This window comes from Chiloscyllium plagiosum, chromosome 1 (assembly GCF_004010195.1).
Source record: "Chiloscyllium plagiosum isolate BGI_BamShark_2017 chromosome 1, ASM401019v2, whole genome shotgun sequence".
Taxonomy (NCBI): Eukaryota; Metazoa; Chordata; class Chondrichthyes; order Orectolobiformes; family Hemiscylliidae; genus Chiloscyllium; species Chiloscyllium plagiosum.
In genome coordinates, this window is record NC_057710.1 from 137,498,748 (window position 1) to 137,512,211 (window position 13,464).

At 43.1% G+C, this 13,464-nt stretch overlaps 1 protein-coding gene across 8 annotated transcripts in view; it reads left to right on the forward strand.

Annotated features, from left to right (window-relative positions):
• Positions 1-13,464, forward strand: part of slc2a9l2 (solute carrier family 2 member 9, like 2) — a 368,855-nt gene that overhangs the window by 96,737 nt on the left and 258,654 nt on the right. For all 8 annotated transcript variants that reach the window (XR_006312845.1, XR_006312847.1, XM_043698097.1 and 5 more), the window contains one exon: positions 6,795-6,955. Coding sequence is in view for 6 of the 8 variants with exons in the window: in XM_043698097.1 (XP_043554032.1) it covers positions 6,795-6,955 (161 nt within the window). In the remaining 2 variants the exon portion in view is untranslated. The remainder of the gene's footprint in view (positions 1-6,794; positions 6,956-13,464) is intronic.

Genomic DNA, 13,464 nt, shown 5'->3' on the forward strand with positions numbered 1-13,464 from the left:
CCCTCCTCTAGCTTATCTCTCCACGCTGCAGGCTCACTGCCTTTATTCCTGATGAAGGGCTTTTTCCCGAAACGTCGATTTCGCTGCTCCTTGGATGCTGCCTGAACTGCTGCACTATCCATCACCCACCAACAGTGGCAGAATTTTGCTATAAAGGCAGAAGGCCTGAATTTCCTTAGGTTTTATGTGACTGTATAACAAAACTTTTGCCAGGAGTGTAATGAAAACCCCGTTTACATGTAATTAGTGTTCCCAACACACTTCAAGCAAAGTTCCAATACTGCAGTAGAACATTTCAAAATGGCTAGAGTGAATGTAAAGTTGAATTACCATAAATTTTAGAGTTAAAAATCACACAACACCAGGTTACAGTCCAACAGGTTTAATTGGAAGCACCCTCGCTTAACTTTGTACACCCCAGCCCAACACCGGTATCTCCAAATCATAAATTTTAGATGTTCAGACAACAATTGCAACTTGAATACCCAAGGCTGGCCCATTGGGTTTCTCATAGCCGAGGTCACAGGTTCCCAATGCGATCACTTTCCACCCCAAGCTTTGCCTTCCCACTCCCTGGAATATTTTTCCCACTGGAACTAACAGCAAAAACCCAGTAAAGTCAGGCCTTAGTTGTTATCCAACTCGAGTGGTGACATAGTCAAGGAACATCCATCTCAGTTTAATCAGTCTGTGTAGTGGACACTTGGATCTCAGCAGTGTAGAAGCAGAGCATTCAGCCCATTGAGTCTACACTGACCCTCCGAAGAGCATCCCATCCAGACCCACGCCCCATTCTATCCCTGTAACACTGCATTTCCCATGGCTCGCCTGCATATCCCTGGATGCTATGTACGATTTAGCATGGCCAATCTATCTAACCTGGACATCTTTGGACTGTTGGAGGAAACTGGAACATATGGAGGAAACCCACAGAGACACGTGGAAAATGTGCAAACTGCACGCAGTCGCGCCAGGCTGGAATCGAACCCGGGTCCCTTCTGCTGTGAGGCAGCAGCACACTGAGGCACTGTGCACCTATTCTGGAGAATATACCATTGTGGTTCGATTCAGGTTTTATAGTTTTGTAGATATTTGTCTACAAATGTGTGTTGTCTCATCTGTTAATAAATCCCTCACTCTTAGTGGAACATTCACAGCATTATGGCTGCTGTGTTTTGGTCCAGCCAGGAGGGTATGAAAGTCATCCCAGTGCCCAGAGCTTCTTCAGTACTTAAGTGAGTATATTCAGTAAGTAGCTAAATAAGGACATATCATGCTCATGAATCATTGTTACCCTGACTCAAATTTATCTTAGGCTACTATAATAATGATCAACATCAACAATCAGGATTACTCAGGGCATTTATTCTTGACATCGAAAAGAGTGGCGCTGGAAAAGCAAAGCAGGTCAGGCAACATCTGAGGAGTAGGAGAATCGACGTTTCAGGCATAAGCCCTTCATCAACACTCCTGATGATGGGCTAATTCCCGAAATGTGGATTTTCCTGCTCCTCGGATGCTGCCTGACCTGCTTTGCTTTTCCAGCACCACCCTTTTCGACTCTGATCTCCAGCATCTGCAGTCCTCACTTTCTCCTAGCATCTATTCTTGATCACATTCCAATGATCAGTGTGAATAAACATCAGATGTGGACAGAATCAATTCTGATTGCAGGTATATAGCAATGAACATAAATAAAAAAGGTTTCTGCTGATTGGAATGATAATAGTCAATCAATGTCTTACCAATTACTTTACAATAGGATTTGTGGAAACCACTAGAGGATAATAGGTTTGAGAATGAGACCTAGATGCTTGTGCATTCCCTTTGGTAGTTTGCTGGTGGGTGATATTTAATTGGATGGGAGGGTGATGCATAGGGACCCTACTACCTTCCTGCTTCACCCAGTTAAGTATAGGTGCAAAGATCTGGGTATGGTATTCATTTCCTGCTACAAAACATAGGGTTTAAGTGGAAAATTAGTGCCACTTCAAGGGCCTTGTCTCACTGTATATTGTATTAACCTTTCAGCCGATGGCAGGTTTGATACACAGACATTGTTCACTGGCTGCCATGGCATGCCCCTTGTTCAAAAGTACTCAGTGCCTGATCAAGTGACCTGGCATTGAGAAGGCAGGACCAGTTGAGAGTGAACCTCAGTACTTGTTGCCAACCTCTCTAACGATCGATTTTTCTCCCCTTGGCTCCTACCTAATCACAACTCATCGTGGAAGCCTCCACAACCTGACACCTAGGGTGATATCATATTGGCAGCAGCTACCATCCCACACCGATGCTCTTGTGTATGGACGAGCTTCCAGCTACTGATTGGAAGATAGCTCTTGTATGGTGGGATGTCCTATCTCAGGGTGCTGGGTCCTAGGGAAAGGCTTGCTATTGGCCTGGCAAGTGCCTGACTAGCATAAGATTCTGTGCCATCATCTCCACAAGATTCTGTCGCATAGATCCCAAGTGATCTGTTCTTTAGATAATGTCACATCTCAGAATACTTTGTGTGGTGATTGTAATGAGGTCAGCCTGATGGACCTTATAGAGTATGAGTTCCCTGATTAGGGCTGTTAATCTGGTTCGGTCAGGGAGCCTAGGCTGACAGATATAAACAAGAGTGTCACACTCTGTTCACTCAAGGAGCTAGGTTCTGAGCTAGTTGTCATGTATCACGTACTATGCACATGTAAATAAAGAGTGACCTGGTGATGGGAAAACGGGCCTCTGTGGAGTTATTTCAACTGTAATGAGAGAAACAAATGCTCCTAAAGAAACTTGCTTGCAACAGTTGTCCTTGAGTTGGGTAAGCAATGCTGGCACAATGCTGTTATTTGGGAAGTTTGAGTCGTTCAATCCTGCTGTTGAAGAATGGGCCCAGTATGTGAAAAGAATGCGTTACTTTTTCCTGGGCAAATGACATTGGGGCAGATGAAAAGCAACAAATAATTCTCCTGACAACTTGTGGACCCGCAGCCTTTTCAGTTATTAGGAGCTTTCTGTTTCCTGAAGCACTAGATATGAAAACTTTTCAAGAGTTGACTAGTTCAGGAATATTATGATACCAAACCTCTTCTAATTCTGAGACCCTATCAGTTTTACTTGGCAGTTCAAGAACCAAGGGAATCTGTGTTAGGATTTTGATGAAGTTAAGGTGACTGGCAGAGACATGTGACTTTGATTTAACCCTTAATGAAAATCTGAGCAAGCTGAAAATTTGGTATGTGGAATTAGAGGTAATCAGACAAAAGCACCTACTAGCTAAAGCCCAACTGGACTTCAACTAGATACTACAACTGCCTTTATCATGCAAAATGCAGAAAGTGGAACATATGAGTTACAGAGTGTTCCATTGGAGGTGGATCCTCTCGTCAGTCTCACTGAGCTTGGGGAACACCACTTGAGTAATGGCAATTGCATATTCTCACTCAGGACATATCCTGAACAGACTGACTCTAGGTCAGCCCACAGCACAACACCTAAACAATGCCAACTTTCAGTTAAATGGTTACCATTTTCTTCAGGATCTGGACTGGCAAGCCATTGTAGTTGCTGCTGATATGCAGATTTGAGGCAGCAAAAGAATCTCACTAGGTCTAAATTAAGTAAGAACTCATAGGCTGATATCCAGGGGATTGTACACTCCAAATCTGGCTTGGAACAGTTAAATTGCTCAGCAATATCCAAATCCAAACCAATCAAAATAAACGTCTGGCTAAATGGTCACCCAGTTCTAATGGAGGTTGATACTGGCACAACTGTATTAGTGATTGCAGAACCAGTCATTCACAAAATTTACGCTGGGCTCCAACTTTTGAGTTTGTGTAGTCCTCGGCTAGACTGAGAATCTATACTGGGGAACCTTTACATATTAAAGGGACAACTTAATTCCTGTCTTGTATGAGAAGCAGCTAGCTCAGTTACCACTGATTGTGGTAAAAGTCTTGGGCCAAAGCCTGATGGGGTGAAATTGGTTGAGGAAGATTCACCTTAAAAGGCTCTATATTTTTTGATTAGAAAATGGCTGCCTGAGTGAAGTCCCAATTAAATACCCGGATGCTTGTCAGGAAGGACTATCCAGACCACCTCACTTGTTGACCAGGGAACAATTCCATGAATCTGCAAGGCCTGCCCAGTGCCATTTGCCTTATGTGCAAAAGTAGAGGCAAAAATCAGAAGGCTAGAAAGCGAAGGAATCATCAAACCAGGACAGTTTGTGGAATGGGCAGCATCAGTTGTACCGATTGTGAAGCCCAATGGGTCAGTTTGCCTTCATGGAGATCTTAAGCAAACGGCAAACTGCTTTTTGTAGCTGAACAAATACCTAATCCCACACACTGGAGGACTCATGCACAAAACTGGCAGAGGGGGTGTCCTTCACGAAGCTGGATATGAGCCATGCATATCTGCAGTTGTGGTTAGGTGAGGATTTCCTGAAGTATGCTACAATTAATACTGATAAGGGTTGGTACCAATGTACAAGAATGCTGTTTTTCAATGGACAATGGAGAACATTTTACATGGACTATCCCAGGTCACCATTTATTTGGATGATGTGCTAATATCAGGGAAGACCACAAAGAGCACTTGGAGGACTTGGACAAAATCCTTAGATGTTTCTCCAAAGTGGGCATATGCTTTATAAGGGAGAAATTTCTGTTCCAGATGTTCAAGTGACATACTTGGGCTATGCAGTCAACTAGACTGGATTACACCTGTTGGACGATCAAGTGAGGGTGATAAACAGTACCCCAGCTTCCATGTCTGTACGAGGAGCTTACATCCTTCCTTGGATTGGTGAATTATTATGGAAAGTTCTTATGTAACCTCACCTACATACTGGCACCCTTACATCTGCTATTGTAAAAGGAGAAAATGAAGACATCAGATGCTGGAGAGTCAGAGTTGAGAATTGTAGCACTGGAAAAAGCACAACAGGTCAAGCACCATCTGAGAATCAGGAGAGCCAATGTTTCAGGCATAAGCCCTTCATCAGGAATGTGGAGGGGAAAAGGCGCTGAGAGATAAATTGGTGTGGGGTGGGGGGAAGTTAGGTAGGATGGTGATAGGTGGATGTAGGTAGGAGGTGATTGTGATAGGTTGGTGGAGAGGGTGGAACAGAGAGGTGGGAAGGAAGATGGACAAGTTGGTCAGATTGAGATGGTGGTGCTGAGTTGGAATGTTGGATCTGGATTGAGATTGGGGGTGCAGCTATTTGGAAACTGGTGAAGTCGATGTTGATGCCATGTGGTTGTAGGGTCCCGAGGTGGAACTAGGGTCAGCCTTGGAAATAGTCTCCTAACCAAGATATAGCCTTTAGGGAAGTGAAGAAGCAGCTATCATCATCTAAGGTGTGGGCACACAATGATCCCAAGAATCAGGATTGTTTGGCTGATGAGGAGTGCAATTAGGCTCACATAGAGTTGGAATGTTTGGTGGTTACCTTTGGTGTGAGAAAGTTTCACCGATACCTTTTTATGGATGTGAATTTGACACAGTACCAGACCACAATCCTCTGCAACAGCTACACAGAAGACAAAGCTGTGCTGCGAATAACCTCAGGACAAATTCAGCAGTGGGCTCTCATTCTAAGTGCGTAGATTGAAACAAAAAAACAATAATATGTGTTCATCACCTCAAAGAAAAGAGAAAAAGCACTATATAACTGTATAAGACAAGTTGAAAAGATTTTCTCATGAAAAAGATAAATTCAATCCTTTTTCCCAGCAATATCTTTTACAGACACTCAACCCCAGTGAAATACATTCCTACCTTTTATCTTTAATTTTTTACTCATTTAATGATGTTGCAAATGTTTCCTTTAGGCAACTTTCTGCAGATTCACTAGATTTTATTCTCTCCATCTCTGCTTGAGATACATAGACAGGCTAACACATTTACTTTTCTCGAACTCTGAGGCAGCTAAAACAGCTTAAGACTTGTTTCTATCTTGAAACTGCTCCCTGCTGTTTTGCTCCATTCTGAGCTGAACCTATTTCTGAAATCTGGTTTCTATTTCTGTAGATTGTAAACACTTAATTTAATGAGCATCACAGCAAATATTTAACTAGGAGCTTGTCCAGTGATTTAACTTAATGCACAACTTCTTAGAAATACTGTCTGACTCATTGCTAAATGAAGAGTTTCTGATTCTTCAAAGAGAATCAATAACCTTCACCGAACTGAAAATCAAAAATCCATTACTTCCATGTCACAACCAAGCTCCAAATAATTATAATGGCATAATATCATGTTAAAGATTAAATGTGGGCTTAATTGGTTATGCAGACCTGTTGGATCTTGAAGAATTTTTAACATAGAACAATGATCTGTGGACTTGTAGTCACAAACCACACCACCTCCCAACTCCTCCCCACCCCAAAGAAAAACATTTGCCACCACTTGCCTCAGCTCCTGTGGCTCTTGTGCAGAAGGTCAGATTTAAGGTCAAGTCTTTCTCCACGGGATGAGAAAAAAAGGCACCATCAAAGGGACAATCATTTCAGGCTGGAAAAAGGCATCCTTTAGCAACTGGCCATAGACAATCCTGACAGAAGAATTTGCTGTGAATGATGCAGGCAGAACAAATGAGAAAAGCATATTGTCATTATCTTGAATTCTAATTTACATATCTATTATCATCAAGAGGCAGACCTTTTCATGCAATGTATTTAATATTTATGGCTTTTTTTCTATACTTTCTAGGTCAATCCATCATTTCAGTTCTTTGAGATTTGGTTTGTTTCTTGCTATCTTGGTACTGACACAAATTTATTTTTTCTTTTCAGTACGTTAAAGCCTTTTGCAATGAATCATGGACCAGGCGATTTGGAACACCCATTGAGACCAAATCACTGACACTTCTCTGGTCAATAATTGTTTCCATTTCTGCCATTGGTGGTCTGGTCGGTGCATTTATTGTCACCCCGTTTGTGAAACACTTGGGCAGGTATGTTCCTACAAAGAAGAACTAAAACTGATGATTCTTAATGCTTGTTTATTTGTTACAAGTTTGTGGTATCTATTGTAACAGCCTGGATGTTGCAGCTGGAGAACGAAACGATTGCCGCCATTCACTGTCATCACGACATACAACTGATGGTAACTCTGGGAATCCACAGGTGCACAGTTAGACACTAAAATCCCGAACCTGCTGCCAGTGTGACCATGCTCCTTCAAAGGGTGGGCTGTGTGCAGTTTTTGCAGATTGGATAATTAGAAATCAATGATGTTTTCTGATCTTTAATGGTACTGTGTCCTCACTGTAAATAACAATGAAACCATTTAGCCATGTGGAATAAAGGGGACTAAGTGCTTAATGTTGAATTAAGTCGTAATTGCTACTGAACAAGCTGATGTAAAACAGATGTAAAGATCAAGATCATAATTATTCTTTTTTTAAATATCATGAGGGATATGAACAGGGTGAATAGCCAAGGACTCTTTCCCAGGGTAGGGGAGTCCAAAACAAGAGGACGTAGGTTTAAGGTGACGGGGAAAGATATAAAAGGGACTTAAGGGGCAACTTTTTCATTCAGAGGATGGTGTGTGTATGGAATGAGCTGCCTGAGGTGGTGGTGCAGGCTGGTACAATGACAACATTTAAAAGGCATGAGTACATGAATAGGAAGGGTTTTGGGGAATATGGGCCAAATGTAGGCAATGGGACTAGATTAATGTAGGATATCTGGTCGATGTGGATGAGTTGGACTGAAAGGTTTATTTTTGTAAAACTCTATGACATTATAAGGGAGTGAATACATTAGGTTGCACGTCAATTGGCAAGAGAACTCACCCAATTGCCCACAAAATAGTTAAGTAAGAGCTGACAGATGACAGGGTGAGTATCTCTCATCCCACCTTCACTTCCCCTAACCCAACCACCATCACACAACTCGACTCTGGATAGCCAGGTTGCCCAAAGCCGTTGGCTAATCAGACGGCCCACCACTTCATTCTGGGACCCCAACGGATCTATTTAGAGTCATAGAGATGTACAGCACAGTCCAACTTGTCCGTGCTGACCAGATATCCCAACCCAATCTAGATCCATCTGCCAGAACCTGGCCCATATCCCTCCAAACCATTCCTATTCATATATCCATCCAAATGCCTTTTAAATGTTGCAATTGGCATATTATTTTCATCTTTTAATAGCACAAAATTTGAGATTTGCTGACAAAAAATACATTCTGTCACAGCTTTTTATCTTGCACTCATCAGAACATTCACATAAATACCAACATAAAGCAGAAGAAACATTTTATACTGTATCAGAAACAAGTGGAGCATATTTTTAAGGTGAGAGGAGAAAGATTTACAAAAGAAATGGGGGTAATTTTATTTTTATACAGTGTGGTTCCTAGGTGAAAGGAACTTCCAGAGGAAGTGGTGAACGTGGGCATGGTACTATGTCCTCACTGTAAATGGGCAGCACGGTGGCTCAGTGGTTAGCACTGCCGCCTCACAGCGCCAGGGACCCGGGTTCAATTTCTGCCTCAGGTAACTGTCTCGAGTTTGCACGTTCTCCCCATGTCTGTGTGGGTTTCCTCTGGGTGCTCCGGTTTCCTCCCACAGTCCAAAGATGTGCAAGTCAGGTGAATTGACCATGCTAAATTGCCTGTAGGGTTAGGTAAAAAGAGGGGAATGGTTCTGGGTGGGTTGCTCTTTGGAGGGTCAGTGTGGACTTGTTGGGCCAAAGGGCCTGTTTCCACACTGTAAGTAATCTAATCTAAATACAGTGAAAGCATTTAGCCATGTGGAATAAGGGGGACTAAGTGCTTAATGTTGAATTAAGTTGTAATTTCTGCTGAACAAGCTGATGTAAAACAGATGTAAAGATCATGGCCATATTTATTTGTTTCCTTTTCTAAATATAATTAGAAAAGTACATGAACAACAAAGGTTTGGAGGGATATAGGCCTGATTGTTTGTTAAGTATCTCGTCTGTTAGAATAACCATGTTGGTTTCAGTTCTTTCATATGTAAATTGCAGAACTTTTTAAAACGTTACATTCTCAAGTGAACTTTAACAATTGGAGTCATGTTGGCCCAGATAATGTATTAAAGGTGTGGGTTTCCCTGTGTGAAACTGTCTGTGCCACAATGGTCAGATTGACTCTAATCTAAAAAACGGATTCACAGAATCTTACATGAATTCATGCAGTTTTTGAGCAAAGTAAAATGTAATTCTGCAAGTACAGATTCACCCACAAGCTATGTGTGTGTGTGTGTGTTGGGGGAGGGGGAGTGGTTATGGGTTGAAAATGTGTTGCTGGAAAAGCGCAGCAGGTCAGGCAGCATCCAAGGAACAGGAGAATCGACGTTTCAGGCATAAGCCCTTCTTCAGGAAAGGGCTTATGCCCGAAACGTCGATTCTCCTGTTCCTTGGATGCTGCCTGACCTGCTGCGCTTTTCCAGCAACACATTTTCAGCTCTGATCTCCAGCATCTGCAGTCCTCACATTCTCCTCGAGAGGTTATGGGTGTCTGTGAGAGAGTGTGTGTATGTGTGTGAGTGTAAAGTCTGTGAGAGCATGCGTATGTGAGTGTGGGAGTGTATGAGAGAGGGTCTGCGTGAGTGTATATGTCAGTGGGAATGTGTGTATGTGCGTGTGTCCAGGAGCGTGTGTGTGTCTAGGAGTGTGTGTGTGTGTGCACGTGCAGTCGTCTAGGAGTGTGTGTGTAGAGTCATGGAGAAAAATAGCATGGAAACAGACCCTTCGGTCCAACCCGTCCATGCCGACCAGATATCCCAACACAATCTAGTCCCACCTGCCAGCACCCGGCCCATATCCCTCCAAACCCTTCCTATTCATATACCCATACAAATGCCTCTTAAATGTTGCAATTGTACCAGCCTCCACCACATCATCTGGCAGCTCATTCCATACCCATACCACGCATCCAAATCATTTATGTAAATGACAAAGCATAGAGGGCTTTGTGACACTCCACTGGTTACAGGCCTCCGGTCTGAAAAACAACCCTCCACCACCACCCTCTGTCTTCTACCTTGAGCCAGTTCTGTATCCAAATGGCTAGTTCTCCCTGTATTCCTTGAGGTCTAACCTTGCTACTCAGTCTCCCATGGGCAACCTTGTCGAACGCCTTACTGAAGTCCATATAGATCACATCTACCGCTCTGCCCTCATCAATCCTCTTTGTTACTGCTTCAAAAAATTCAATCAAGTTTGTGAGACATGATTTCCAATGCACAAAGCCATGTTGACTATCCCTAATCAGTCCTTGCCTTTCCAAATACATGTACATCCTGTCCCTCAGGATCCCCTCCAACAACTTGCCCACCACCGATGTCAGGCTCATCGGTCTATAGTTCCCTGGCTTGTCCTTACCGCCCTTCTTAAACAGTGGCACCACGTTAGCCAACCTCCAGTCTTCCGGCACCTTACCTGTGACTATCGATGATACAAATATCTCTGCAAGAGGCCCAGCAATCACTTCTCTAGCTTCCCACAGAGTTCTTGGGTACACCTGATCAGGTCCTGGGGATTTATCCACCTTTAACCGTTTCAAGACATCCAGCACTTCCTCCTCTGTAATCTGGACATTTTGCAAGATGTCACCATCTATTTCCCTACAGTCTATATCTTCCATATCCTTTTCCACAGTAAATACTGATGCAAAATACTCATTTGGTATCTTCCCCTTTTTCTGCAGCTCCACACAAAGGCTGCCTTGCTGATCTTTGAGGGGCCCTATTCTCTCCCTAGTTATCCTTTTGCCCTTAATGTATTTGTAAAAACCCTTTGGATTCTCCTTAATTCTATTTGCCAAAGCTATCTCATGTCCCCTTTTTGCCCTCCTGATTTCCCTCTTAAGAATACTCCTACTTCCTTTTTACTCTTCTAAGGATTCACTCAATCTATCCTGTCTATACCTTACATATGCTTCCTTCTTTTTGTTAACCAAATCCTCAATTTCTTTAGTCATCCAGCATTCCCTCAACTTACCAGCCTTTCCTGGATTCTCGTTATCTCATTTCTGCAGGCTTCCCATTTTTCAGCCGTCCCTTTACCTGCGAACATTTGCCCCCAATCAGCTTTCGAAAATTGGCCTTTCTCCGATTTAGAACTTCAACTTTTAGATCTGGCCTATCCTTTTCCATCACTATTTTAAATCTAATAGAATTATGGTCACTGGCCCAAAGTGCTCCCCCACTGACACCTCAGTCACCTGCCCTGCCTTATTTCCCAAGACTAGGTCAGGTTTTGCACCTTCTCTAGTAGGTACATCCACATAGTGAATCAGAAAATTGTTTTGTACACACTTAACAAATTTGTCTCCATCTAAACCTTTAACACTATGGCAGTCCCAGTCTATGTTCGGAAAGTTAAAATCCCCTCCCATAAACACCCTTTTATTCTTACAGATAGCTGAGATCTCCTGACAAGTTTGTTTCTCAATTTCCCTCTGACTATTAGGGGGTCAATAATACAATCCCAGTAAGGTGATCATCCCTTTCTTATTTCTCAGTTCCACTCAAATAACTTCCTGGATGTATTTCCAGGAATATTCTCCCTCAGTACAGCTGTAATACTATCTTTATCAAAAATGCCACTCCCCCTCCTCTCTTGCCTCCCTTTCTATCCTTCCTGTAGCATTTGTATCCTGGAAGATTAAGCTGCCAGTCCTGCCCATCCCTGAGCCATGTTTCTGTAATTGCTATGATATCCCAGTCCCATGTTCCCTGAGTTCATCTGCCTTCCCTCTAAGGCCCCTTGCATTGAAATAAATGCAGATTGATTTATTAGTCCTACCTTGTCCCTGCCTGCCCTGACTGTTTGACTCACTTATGTTCTCAACTGTATCCGTCTCAGATCGATCTCTTTCCTCACTATCTCGCTGGGTCCCCCCCCCCCCCCCCCCCCCCGGACTAAGCGACACCTTCCATTTTCGGTTAGAGCAGAGCAAGGCTAAAAAACACATTTCATTCTGGTTATTCACACGGGAAGGTGTATAATAAGATTCACACGGGACTAAGCGACACCTTCCATTTTCGGTTAGATTCACACATGTATTGGGACACAATTTTAACCCTTTCACCACATTCCACTGCTTGGCCCAATACATGTGTTGCATAATGATTCACACATGTATTGGGACATAATTTTACACCACACCACCTTACTAGTTTAAATTCTCCTGAGCAGCTCCAGCAAATCTCCCTGCTAGTATATTAGTCCCCTTCCAAATTAGGTGCAATCCGTCCTCCTTGTACAGGTCACTTCTACCCCAAAAGAGATTCCAATGGTCCAAAAATGTGAATCCTTCTCCCATACACAAGCTCCTCAGCTATGCATTCATCTGCTCTATCCTCCTATTCATGGCCTCACTAGCTCGTAGCACTGGGAGTAATCGAGCTATTACTACCCTTGAGGACCTCCTTTTTAAATTTCTACTCAACTCTCTGTAATCTCCCTTCAGAATCTCAACCTTTTCCCTTCCTATATTGTTAGTTCCAATGTGGACAATGACCTCTTGCTGATCCCTCTCCCCCGTGAGAACATCTGCACCCTCTCTGAGACATCCTTGATCCTGGCACCAGGGAAACAACACACCATTCTGCTTTTTCGTTGCTGGCAACAGAAACGTCTGTCTGTTCCTTAGACTTCAGAATCCCCTAACAGAATTGATCTCTTGAATGCCAACGTACCCAAAAGTTGCTATTTCCTAAGAGATGTTAATCTAAAGTTCTAATGCGCCAGCAGAGTTTCATAGAAACATTGAACACAACACAATTTCAATGGCACATTGGTATACATGGAAATAAGAGTTTCCCACAATCCTCCACCATATGAGATTAGAGCTACAAACCTCCAGGCAGACCCTGCTATTGACTTGATTGTCCACCAACCAGATTGGGGTCCGTGGACTTTCTGCCTTTCCCATCCCCTAATCTGCTGATGAAGTTAAATATATGGAACTTCAGCCCCAGGTTGACCTCTGTTTATGATATCCCTGAGGCCAAGATAGGTTGGAGCCTACTCTTGCATCAAATCTGACGGTCAGTCGACTTCAAAGGGACAATGGCCTAGACATTCCAATCGGGTAATGTGAATACTACAGTTGTGCTTTAGGACCTTGAGGAATCCCAGACCAGCAGACTCTGTGGGAATTGCTCTGGAAATTGAAGATTCTGACTGGCATATCCCAGATGTGTGAAACCCTCCAAAGAAATTCCTTGATCTAGGAGAACCTAGAGCATTCTACTTCTGTTCAGCTAATAGTCACCCAGGAAATGTTAGACAATTGAAAGTTTAGTCTAACTCCAGGGTAAACATTAAGCTGATCTCCTAATTTAGGACACAGTCCCTACTACATCTCCCCCCCAATCCTTTATAACCCCCAAGACACTTTACAACCATCCTCCCAACCAGAAACCCCCCAAACCCCACTCCCAGACAAAGGGATGGGAATAGGACAAAGTTGCACCTCA